Below are 12,129 nucleotides of genomic sequence, written 5' to 3' on the forward strand. Positions count from 1 at the left end.
TGACGGCTCCGCAAAGCGACCGAATGAAACATTTGCAGAGACCGGCGAGCGCTGGTGTGGGAGCGGCCTCGCCGTGGGAACTAAGTGAACTCCTGACATTGTTTTTTTCCACGCGGATAAAAGGAAACGTGAACGAGAAAAAGGTGCGGAGATGCCCGGAGCCCCCGGAAGCACGTTTCGAACGGGCTGCGGCTAATGGATTTCAAGCGATACACTCCGGCCTGTTGACAACACGGCGCTATTATTTTGAACAATTAAGAGGCAACAAAGGCTGCATCGCTCAACAAATGGCCACCGGTTCACCGCCTCAGACAGAGCCTCATTTCGTAGGGTATTGTGTCAGAACAGCTTCGAGTGAAACGCAAATGGATGCGAACGGCTGTGCTGCAAAAATGGAAAGTAGCTGAGCTCAACTCACAGGTTTGGCATTTCTAAACAACATGCAGTCATCTGTTGCACATGACTACTTTGTCCAATACAGGGTCATGATGCATGATGCTCCAGAGCCTATCCCGCAAGCGTAGGGCGTGAAGCAGGGTATGCTGTGGATGGGAGGGCAGTCCGTTGCAGGACAATTGCATGCACGCGCACGCACATTCACTCACGCGCACACGCATCTAGGGGAATAGCAAGCAATGAGCTCACCACGTAATCGTGTCTTTGGACTGCGGGAGGAAACCAGAGCACACGGAGGAAACGTACGCAAACGCAGGGGGAACGCGCGAACCCCGCACGGACTGAGGTGGGTTCGTACCCTCGGCCGAGAAGCCGCGAGTCACCAGCGCGACCCGCTGCACCGCCATACCAAACTTGCATTATTATAGAAAAATGTTACGGTGCAGCGACAAATCTGCAATTACTCAACAAATTACGCAAAGAGTACCGAGCGAACGGTGACAACATATGGCTGGTGTAACAAACCGCCCACGGAGCAACAGTGCTGCCCAGCTCATTGGTATTCAGTGTGCGTGCGTCCACAGACAGAGGCTCCTTCTAAAGAGCGATTCCTTTGCGGAAAAGTCCGCGTGGGAGCAAGCACGGCTTCTCCGCATCTCGCCGCGTCCCCCTCTTTAGGAACCACGCCGCTACACATCTCGGTACGCAGGTACGCCCGTCGGCGAAACTTGCTCGCACGGGAGACGAAGACGCCGCGGCATCCGTGATTAAGGCCCGACCGCTGTCAGGCTGCGTGCGCCCGCAGGATGTAAACGTGCGAAACGGCGAGTTGCTCCGGGACGGGGAACGTGAGCCACGAAACGCAATAATTAATCTCCCAAGCGAGAAATCGTCGCTCCCCGGAGAAACGCTAAGGGAGGCGCTTAGCGAAACCGGCCAATTTGTTCTGGGAACCGTCGGAAAACGGAGAACGCGAGTAAAACACGGGCACCCCGTGATCCTCCGAACGGAATACGAGTCCCAGTGTTCTCGCCGCTGCCGCGGAGCCCATGAATGATGCATGAGCGTCCTTTTAAAATGTTTACCCTGACCTTGTTTCTCCCCGCGAGTTCCTCCGCTCGCGCCGAGCTGTCGAGCCGTCGTCGTCGGTGCCAATATCGCATCCCGTCACTGTGGATGGCATTGTTTGCCGCAGAAAGAAAAGTTGGGGAAAAGGCTGGCGGCGGTGCCACTTGCGATGAGTTCATTAGCTCGGAGACTGCCGCCGCGGGGGGGGGACGCGGGGGGTGGGGGGCTTTCAAACGCTGCTCGCGGACGACTCTCGCACACAGCAGCTGTTTTGTTCCTCGAGTCCGAAGCAGCGGCCTGCATTATTCAGAACGGACACCTGGACCACCTGTTCACACGCAGGCCCAGCTCGCGTACCGTCCCATGAAATTTTCATCATTTACGGAGTACGAGAAACGGAATGAAGTTTTCGTTAGTCCACGCTGTGATTGCAGGGAATGGCACGGGGGCGCAGTTTTAATGTAACGGAGGGGGTACGTGCAAGGGGACGCTCTGAAAAGTATGTGCGCTTCTTGTATTGAAGTCTCATTCTAGTGCACAGACAAAACAAATATTGTTAAAAAAAAAAAAAGTGTGTTTTTCTTCCAAAGGCCTTCCATTGTTTCACTCAAAGCATGCCTACTCATGCGTGCGTAAGCGCTCTTAATAGGTCATCGGGAGACAAACACACTTTATTTAGCAACGGTTCGGCAACGAGAAGCACTGGAATGAATGACTGCATGAGGCGATGAGCCCTGAAGGTGGTGGTGCGGTGCGGCGAGGGATGGAGGGGGCAGGCTGTACTCCCGCCCAACGCATACACCCCGTTCCCCCACCGCCGCAGCCCACCTCTATCGCCCTAGTCGAAACCCGTTCTTTGAGGCATAAACCTTCAAAACTGTGCTTGGACATACAGGTCTGGAGAACTTGCAGCCTGTGGCAAAGCTTCGCTCGATCCTTTCATCATCTGTTCATCCCTTCATCGAGATGTTCCACCTCCAAACCCTGGCACACGCTGGAAATGTCTCCTTCCCCAAAGCCCAACCCATGTCTCCTTGGCTGATCCACCTTGCTTCCTGGCCTGTGTTGGCTTGTTAATTATTCATTCAGTTAGTTGACACTTTTCTCCAGCTACCTGCCATTTATACAGCTGAGTAATTTTTACTGTATCCATTTAGAGCAAGCACCTTGCTAAGGGGTACAAGGCAGCAGCCCCATGGATTGTACTGGAAACCTCTGCTCAGTAAGAGCAGCCCAACATCTTAGACCCTGAGCTCCTAGGGAGATCTCCAGCCAACCTTCCTCAGCTGACTCCACGAACTAAGGAGTTTGGCTCAGTTCTAGTCCATAGGTTTATCTCCCATCCTTCCAGGATGAAGGCGGTGTTGGTGGTGCTGGTCTCCGGACCCGACTCCCCCGGCTGTGTCGGTGCTCAAAGGCTGCGGGTCTCATCATGATTTCTTTCCTCTGCCATGGAATTAACTGCTTACATTCTCAAATAAGGTTTTTTTTTTCCCCCCGTTGATGTTTCATACATGTCAAACTATGTGTGTGTTGTCTGTCTTCCGCTTGCCTTTCGTGGTGCCGTCACCTTTGTACCGATGCATTCTTATCGCGACGATGCTTGTTACGCGATACCGCCGATGGCACTTTTTTATTTACTGCTTGTGTGGTAATTAGCAGCCATTGTAGTTTCTCACTCACCAGCCACGTCAATCAGTTGGACAAGAGCATTCATACTTTACTGCTTCCACTGCTGAAATCACCTGTTTGACAAACAGCATTTCAGTACTGAGCCAAGTCATCAATGAATCCCCCCCAATAACAGCATTTTCAGCACATATAAACTTTAAAGACCAGCTGGCTGATCAGGTTTCAATTTTAAGATAGACAGAAATGTTACCAATCAAAAGGTAATTGCACAAAGGCTACGGCCACACACACACACGACAAAGTGACCGAGGAAAGCGTAGCAATAATAAGGAACAACACTGCCTGGATCAGAAAAATGCCATAATGAAGGGGACACGATCGAAATAAATCAAAGTGTGACAGCAGTACTTTAGCATGTCAACAAGGTTCACAGTTGAAGATCCAACTTTGCTACACAAAGAAAGTGACAGAAAGTTTAAACACATAAATTCTTGTGAACACCACCATCAGCAAATGAAAATAATTAAATGAAATGCCTTAAAAATTAAATATACTCACACTGTTGACAATAACACTGATTACTGGAGTTATAGATGAGGCGCATGGTACCTGATACCAATTAGTCTCTGACACACCCTCTTGCAACCAGCGAGAAACCACCAAATTATATCATTTTTTTCCCTTAATTAATTTCCTGACATCCATGCAACTAATCCAGATCAAAGAATATGGAGAAAAAAAAAAATTCTCTGAAATGATCTCCTCCGGGAATGCTTTTTTTACTTGTTGACTCCAGTTTCTGCTGCGAACGTGTCTCCGACGCAACACCGGGCAACTCAAAGAAATCATGCTAAAGATCTGCAAGCGCATCCTAACTACAAAAAGGGGTGACCAAACCCCCTAGAGCGCTGCACCATACACGAACCTTAAAGTAATCCGCCTCTTTATTCACATTGCTTTGAAAGGACACTGCACAGAAATAACTACGGTTAAGAGCACCGTCTTGACGGCTGCACTTACACCACATCGCTGGTTAGACCTGCTGCCTTGCGCTCAAAGGATCCACATCCGAATCCCGCTCCTCTTCGGTACCCTTGAGAAAGGTACATAGCTTGAGTTGCTCCAGTAAGAATTACTCAGCTGTATGACTAGGTAAGGAGGCATGGTGGCGCAGCGGATTAAGTTGCTATCTCATGTCTCTCAAGTTGTTTGATTCAGTTCAAGTCCAGCTGGGAGTGCGTGGAGTTCGCACAATTCTCCACGTGTTCGCAGTCCTCAGACATCCACATAAGAAGGCAGTGGCCAACCACTTCCATTTCTCCTCTGTCTTGAACACCACACACATACTGTATGTATATATATATAGCAAGCAAGATAGTGGTGCAGTAACATGCAGTGGTCACTTTGGAAACACATTTTGTTCCACTGTATAAAAGCTATATAAAGGAATGACAATGAAAGCACATTTGACTTGATATATACTGTACATCATATACACATGTTTATATATATATATATATATATATGGCTGCAATATACGTACTTGTGTGGTGTCAGGGGAGAATCGAAAGTGGCTGGCCTGTGTCTATATATATATATATATATATATATATATATATATATATAGATGTGTGTGTTTGTGTATTGCACTCATATATAGGATGCAATACACAAGTATGTATATTGCAGCCACATACATATACCATATATATATATATATATGTGTGTATACTGTTTGTCTAGAGCTGGGTCGCAGCAAGCTGGAGCCTATCCTGGCAACACAGGGTGCACACACCCAGGACGGGACGCCAGTCCGTCGCAAGGTACCCCAAGCAGGACTCGAACCTCAGACCTGCTAGAGAGTGGGACCTAACCAAACCCGCAGCACCACCTCCTATATATAAATAACATTTATTTATTTAGCAGACACTTTTCTCCAAAGCGACTTCAAATGAACTCTATATGGTCTTATCAGCCCCCCACACCTTATTCACCAAGGTGACTTACACTGCTAGATACACTACTTACCATGGGTCACTCATCCATACATCAGTGGAACACACTCTTCCTCTGTCACTCACACACTGTGGGTGAAGCTAAACAGCATGTCTTTGGACTGTGGGAGGAAACCAGAGCACACAGAGGAAACCCACACAGACACAGGGAGAACATGCAAACTCAGCACAGACTGAGCAGGGATTGAACCCACATTCTCTCACACCACCCAGGTGCTGTGAAACAGCAACGCTACTCACTGTGCCACTGTGCCATCCACATCTACATATACACCGATATATAAGGCTGACAGCCTTCCTCAAGAACTCAGTGCGGCTCTGGAAAGCAACACCAGAAGCCAACGCCAAAGCCATCGCACAAGTGACCATCAAGTGCGGCATATACCAAGGTGATGCACTGTCCCCACTGCTGTTCTGCACAGGCCTGAATCCCCTCAGTCAGATCATTGCAAAGAGTGGATATGGATAAAGTTCAGAAGTAACCATAAGGCACCTCTTCTACATGGCTGACATCAAGCTATATGCTGGAGTGAAGGAGACATCGATTCACTGATTCACCCCACCAGGATATACAGCGATGACATTGGGATGTCGTAGGGAGTGGATAAGTGTGGTTGAAATGTTGCAAGAAGAGGGAAGGTGATCAGGATTTAAGGAGTGGAATTACCAGAAGGCAGAATTACAGACATACAGAACAGCTACAAGTACCTGGGTATCCCACAGGTCAACGGGAACCACGACGAGGCAGTGAGGAGGTCAGCCACAACCAAATACCTCCAGAGAGTAAGGCAGGTCCTGAGAAGTCAGCTCAATGGTGGGAATAAGATCCAAGCCATCAACATGTACGCCCTACCAGTCATCAGATACCCAGCTAGAATAATAACTTAGCCACAGGAAGAGATAGATGCCACAAATGTCAAGATACAAAAACTCCTCACAATGCACGGAGGGTTCCACCCAAAGTCCAGCACCCTGAGACTGTACAATAAGCGAAAATAGTGGGGCCGAGGGATAGTGAGCGAAAGAGCAACTATCCAGGATGAAACAAGGAGCATCCAAGAGTACATCAGGAAGATGGCCCCCAGGACAAACTAAGTGAATACCAAGTTCCAGACTGACAAGCAGCTGCTGGCCAACTAACCAGACATGGTAGTGGTCAACAAGAAGGAGAAGAGGGCAGTTGTGATAGATGCAGCAATATCATAAAGAAGGAGCATGAGAAGACTGAGAAGTATCAAAAGCTGAAGGAAGAATTGGAACGGATGTTGAAGGTAACGTCCACAGTGGTCCCAGTGGTAATAGATGCACTCGGGTCTGAGACCCCAAAACTGGGAGAGTGGTTTGAGCAGATTCTAGGAACAACATCTGAAGTCTCTGTCCAGAAGAGTGCACTCCTAGGAAGAGCTAAGATACTGCGCAGAACCCTCAAGCTCCAAGGCCTCTGGTAGAGGACCTGAGCTTGAGGAAGACACACACACCACACCATGTGGGGGTGAGAGGGAGATTTAAATATATATAGCACCCTATATAAGAGTGCAATACACACAAACCATATAATATATATATATATATGGGTGAAAAGCACGGGGGTTCTCGGTTCTGGCTCCGCTGTGGTGGCATGACCTCCCCCTCTCACTCAGAACTGCTGAATCTCTGTCCACATTTAAAAAGGGTCTTAAAACTCATCTCTTCCAGACTTACTTCGTCCATCATCTCTTAAGCTCATGTAAGGTGTAAATGTTCATGCACTACAACCTCAAGTTCATGCCCAGAAAAGCCTTTACGCAGCACTCCTGTAATGTACGTAAAGGTTTGTGTATCTAGGGGGGTGCGGTGGCGCAGTGGGTTGGACCGCAGTCCTGCTCTCCGGTGGGTCTGGGGTTCAAGTCCCGCTTGGGGTGCCTTGCGGCGGACTGGCGTCCCGTCCTGGGTGTGTCCCCTTCCCCCTCCGGCCTTACGCCCTGTGTTGCCGGGTAGGCTCCGGTTCCCTGTGACCCCGTAAGGGACAAGCGGTTCTGAAAATGTGTGTGTTTGTGTATCTCACAAAAAAAAAATTAGTAGGAAGGTGACCAGGAATCGTTAATATTCTGAGTTTTATGCAGCTGCTCGTGTGATGAACATTGATTCATGTGGTGGAAAGAAACTAACTAACTGTACTTATGTATCACACGTCTGCAACCATGTTTCTTTCTCCTAATGCAATGCACACGTTGTATTTTCTATGAGATGTACGTCGCTTTGGAGAAAAGCATCTGCTAAATGAATACATGTAAATGTATGTAAATGTAAAGCTATAAGTAACAACAGGTGGCTTTGAAGAAAAACACCAACTACATGAATGCTATATAATTAACATGGTAATCTTACATTACTGTGTCACTAAACTTGTATTTGGTAATGTCAGCCTTTGCTTCAAGCTTTTTTAAAGTTGATATAAAGTTCCATAATAGGACAAGGACTTTTATGCACTACACTTTGGAAGAATGATTAAGGGAAACCTTTATATTTAACACAATACAAAAGAATAAATGTAACCACGCATTTCTGCAGATATCTTTTGCGTAAAATTCGGTTCCACCCTACAAGCGTATTGTGCGGCTTGTTTTGGGGAGTTAGGCTGTATGATTGTTTTTGCTTTTTTAGCGTGTAGCCTGTAATTGGACAAAGCGAACTCTGCGGAAGGCATCGTTTGCCGGGAACGCACTCAGATAAGGGTTCCTGGGAGTTACAATAGTCACAAAATATTACCGCGGTAATTTCAAGAATGCGGGCGGTCTCAGCAGGCAGGCTGCCCGCAGGTGCGCGGTATCCGCCGATAGCGACTCGTTAAAGAGTGCCCGTCCAGTTAAAGGCTGCCCAGCAGCAAGCCGGGAGAGCACCCCCCCCACCCCACCACCACTGTCATGGGCTCCTTAAAATAGCGCTCCTTTGGTCACCTGAAAAGCTACCGAGTCTCTATCTTCGTTTTCAAAAGAGTCTTGGGCTCCCAAACAAACACCCCCTCCCGTTCACCACCCTGGCTCCTGCGCTGCCAGCCGTACTCTGGTGGGCATCCAAACAGCTTGTCATCCCCGTTCCCTGGCAGCGTCGCTGTGAAACCTGCTTCGGAGCGCTCTGGGGGTTTCTCCGAGCCGGTGCGCCGTGATTCATCCTCTCTCAGGACCAAGGACAACGCCAGCATGACATGAATATTCAAAAATGTTTATTATTTATCGTGAATGAGGGCGACCGGAAGCATCCAGTTTGACGGGTACCTGCTACGACAGCGCGGAACGAAAATCGATGACCTGTGGAAACTGCACTTCCCGCTACGACCAGTCGGTGTCAGCGCCACTCGAAACGCAACAGAAAAGAGGAAAGCGCACCCACACGGCGGAAGATATCTCTTTTGAAAAGCTGCCTCTTCCGGTCTTACTTTAACTGCGGAGGTACGGAACCAAGGAAAAGTCCGAGTCCACGGGAAACCAGCTTTAGGTTTGATCAGCAAATGAGCCGCTATGTCCTCCCAGCTCTTCTGCAGCAGGTTCCAGAGGTGTCAGACAGTTGTGGGTCGCTTTCCTTTCCCTCTTCCGTCCAGGTTGTTCCATACAAATATTGCCCTGATTGTCCAGACGGACTCACATTTTTCACCGGTTCCGTACGGTGGATTCGCAAGTTGACTCCTCGCGTGAAATCATTCGTTGCCACGGCGAAAAAAAAAAAAACCAAAAAGAAAAACACGGGTTTGGAGGCTTCGAATAACCCTATCGGTTGAAACAGTGCAGAACGTTTTCAAGGAGTTTCAGAGAAATATGGACAGGGGACAGGAAAGGAAGTTATAGGGAGTGACAGGAAGTGCTCACCGAGTTAGACGGCACGCCCAAGCTGGTCTCGATGTAGGTCTCGGTCTTGGGCTCCACCGCCAGCTCTGCCTCCAGGATCTTCTCCACAGGCATGTCCTCGTAGGCGCTGCTGGTGGACTCCACTTCGTTCTCGTTCTTGTCCCTCGCTCGCTGGCGCTCCTCCTGGACAGCTGCGTTGAACAGCACATGTGACGATCTGATCGCAAACACCACTTCAGGTCGACCCAGAGAACCGCAGGGTAACGCGTCGGTCTGACTGAGGTCAAACTCAAATGGAAGCTGAGCCAAGCGTCAACTGAATGAAAGGAGCCGGGGAGTAATCTAAAACTTGTCCTACTTAATTTTATTTACGGGACGTCAGCCCAGCGCGTCGAACGCCATTTCAAAAGATAACAAATAATGTCTTGTGCTCCAGTAATTAATACACTGCTTGTGCAGTAAAAGCCAACCCTCTGTGATGCACACTTGATGAGCTAACCTTACATCCTCTTGGTGTCAAGACACAGGAAGTGGTTTTGCGCAGGGCGCGGGGAGTGCGAACCGGCCGCCGGCGCTCGTTGTGGCCGAGGCAACAGTAACCACACTTCCGCCCTCCGTGGTTTGGGTGGGGGTATGGGGGAAGGGAGGGGGGGGTTGCCCCTGCTTTTCCCGTTTCCCTGCCGCCTCCCACTCGTTCTTTCTCGCTCGCTCTCTCCGCACACACTTCACCTCCCTCCCACTTTTTTCTTCTGGCGGCGTCTCTCGCGTCTCGTGCGGATTGCTGAATCACAAGGGCTAGGGGAGGGATTAGGGGAAGGGGGGGACAGGGGCCCCTTTGGAGAGAAACTGCTGTCTGGCTTGGAGGTTAAAGGAAGGGTAAAATACTTGAAGCAAGTCACGGAAAGGTGAACAGGGACGTCATCGACAAAAGAATTTCTGTTCTCCCCATCTTATTTTTCTGTACATACGGTCAGGTTTCAGCTTCCTGAAGGCCTGCTTTACACTCTGAAAGGAGCCTGAGCGTCATATAAGTTTTAGAAGGTGCGAGACTGAAGTCGGGATGACCAGTCTTGGCTCTCGAGGGCTGCGGTAAATGCAAATGTTTGGCTTACTTCAGGTTGCAAATGCTCCACTGAAGTAATTTCCTCCATCAGGAGTGGGCAGTCTTCTCAAAGGCCACAGGCTTTGTTGGGTTTTGTTCCAGCTGGGCTATTAACTACTTCCCTTTACTGGGATTTGGATGCACCGTTGAACAACTGCACGTGGCCTTGCGATTCAGGTGTAAAGCCGGTGCTAATAAAGCGTTTTCTCGAAACCCTCTTCAACCGTGACCCTCGGGGACTAAGGTTGGCAGCCACTGCTGTAAATACACAAATATTAAATAAATACACACGGATGTACGTGAAGCCGGTGGCGTACTGGTTCGAGCAGCTGGCTCAGAACTCAGCCCCATGTTTGAATGTCACCTCCTGCTGTAGTACCCTTGAGCAAGGTACTTACCCTGAGCTACTCCAAAAAAAATCCCAGCTGTATAACTGACTGAGCAGCTTAGCATTTTAAGTCACTTTGGAGAAAAGTGTCCGCTAAATAAATGTAAATGTGTAAAGTAGAAAATCAAGTAACTCGAAGAAGGTGTACCTGTGATAATTTAAGACATTTTCTTACAACAAAAGTAAGAGCTCTAGGGCTTTTAATCCTTTTAATCCATGTTCTCCTTCACTGGGGCAGGGGGTTAAGCTTTATAAGCAGTGAAGCTCATTCTATAACGCAACCCCTCCAAGGAAAGGCAGCACACCGGATGAGGATGAAGGTGAAGGCTGAACGAAAGCGCTTTGTCCTGAAACAGGCCCAACCTGTCCTACGGTACCGATAGCAAGGGCTGTCAATAATGATTGTTTCTGTCAAAAAGTTTGGGCCTGATTTGAAATGCACAGGGTGTCTGCGTGAAGTAGCTCTTGCCATTTTTAGAACTTTGACGAAAGCACGCTAAAGCTATGGAAATTGTGCACATTGCTCGAAGCATTCAGAAAAGAATATGTTTATCTGATGACAATACGCAGATTCTACAAATCAAAGCACTATCTGAAATGGACCAAACTTGCATCAAACTGTAGCTTTAGTATATAAGGACTAACTTTTGTGCTGGGCTGCCCCCTCGTGGAGCGTGGGGACGTTGTGCCCAGGTGAATGTGCTCTGCTCTCTGCAGCACCTGTACCTTCTCTCTTCATGCCCATGGCCAGACACTTCTGGTAGCGGCAGTACTGGCAGCGGTTGCGCTGGCGCTTGTCGATCACACAGTCCTTGTTGTCGCGGCATGTGTAGCTCAGGTCCTTCCTCACGGTCCGCTTGAAGAAGCCCTTACAGCCTTCGCAGCTGTACACGCCATAGTGTTTCCCTGCGGCAGCAACAGGTTGACATTGACTCTGTGGATTCTTCCCACATCCAAGAAAGAATGAGTAGCTACTTCATACCTTCAACGCAACGCAATACGATTAGTGGTGTGTGTGAGTCGACGAGAGGTGAGCGATTGTAGTTAATGTAGCGTGTTCAGCAGCGTAAATCACCTTGGGCGAAGATGCCAGCTAAAGACTAGTCACTGTATGTTGCTTGCGAGAAAATCATCTGCTCAAGGAAATGTAATGTAGCCGTGAAAGTGGAGGTAAGACGGCACCGGTGCCGTGGGGCAGGGCGAGGGTTAGGGCCGCCAAGTTGCGGCAGGGACTGACCCGAGGAGCGGTCCCCGCAGATGGCGCAGATGTGTTTGGTGAGCGACAGCGGGTTGCTGGATGGCTGAGCGGGAATCTTCATCATCCCGTTCAGACCCAGCGGAGGCTTGATGTCCTCTGAGCTGCTGACTGGGTTCATGGGGGAGTTCAGCTGTAACACACATGGAGAGACAAACAGAGAAGTTTGCCTGAAACACACAGCACTCAAAAGCAGTGGATGCAAATATGTGCCTGAAATAAAAAAAAACTCTCAGAGAAACCATGAATATAGGAATAGAACATTTTAACGTCCAAACGCCCATCTTCCTACAGCCGGAAATATGAGAAAAGGGCACCGGAAATTAAACGCGACAAGATATGACATTAGAAATGGCACAGTGTAATGATGGCAGAACCAAAGCTGTGGAAACATCCTCACCTGGATCCCCGTGTCAATTATATTTATTTAAATTCATTCATTTCATCTGAGC

General features: G+C 48.7%; 1 protein-coding gene across 7 annotated transcripts in view; it reads right to left on the bottom strand.

Moving 5' to 3' along the window:
* LOC108927205 (retinoic acid receptor RXR-alpha-A-like) overlaps window positions 1-12,129 on the bottom strand; it is a 139,949-nt gene that overhangs the window by 9,143 nt on the left and 118,677 nt on the right. For all 7 annotated transcript variants that reach the window (XR_001965574.1, XR_001965572.2, XR_001965573.1 and 4 more), the window contains exons 4-6: window positions 11,660-11,810; window positions 11,149-11,328; window positions 8,954-9,123 (exon numbers count right to left, since the gene is read on the bottom strand). Coding sequence is in view for 4 of the 7 variants with exons in the window: in XM_018740329.2 (XP_018595845.1) it covers window positions 8,954-9,123; window positions 11,149-11,328; window positions 11,660-11,810 (501 nt within the window). In the remaining 3 variants the exon portion in view is untranslated. The remainder of the gene's footprint in view (window positions 1-8,953; window positions 9,124-11,148; window positions 11,329-11,659; window positions 11,811-12,129) is intronic.

Source organism: Scleropages formosus, chromosome 6 (assembly GCF_900964775.1).
Source record: "Scleropages formosus chromosome 6, fSclFor1.1, whole genome shotgun sequence".
NCBI classification, from domain to species: domain Eukaryota; kingdom Metazoa; phylum Chordata; class Actinopteri; order Osteoglossiformes; family Osteoglossidae; genus Scleropages; species Scleropages formosus.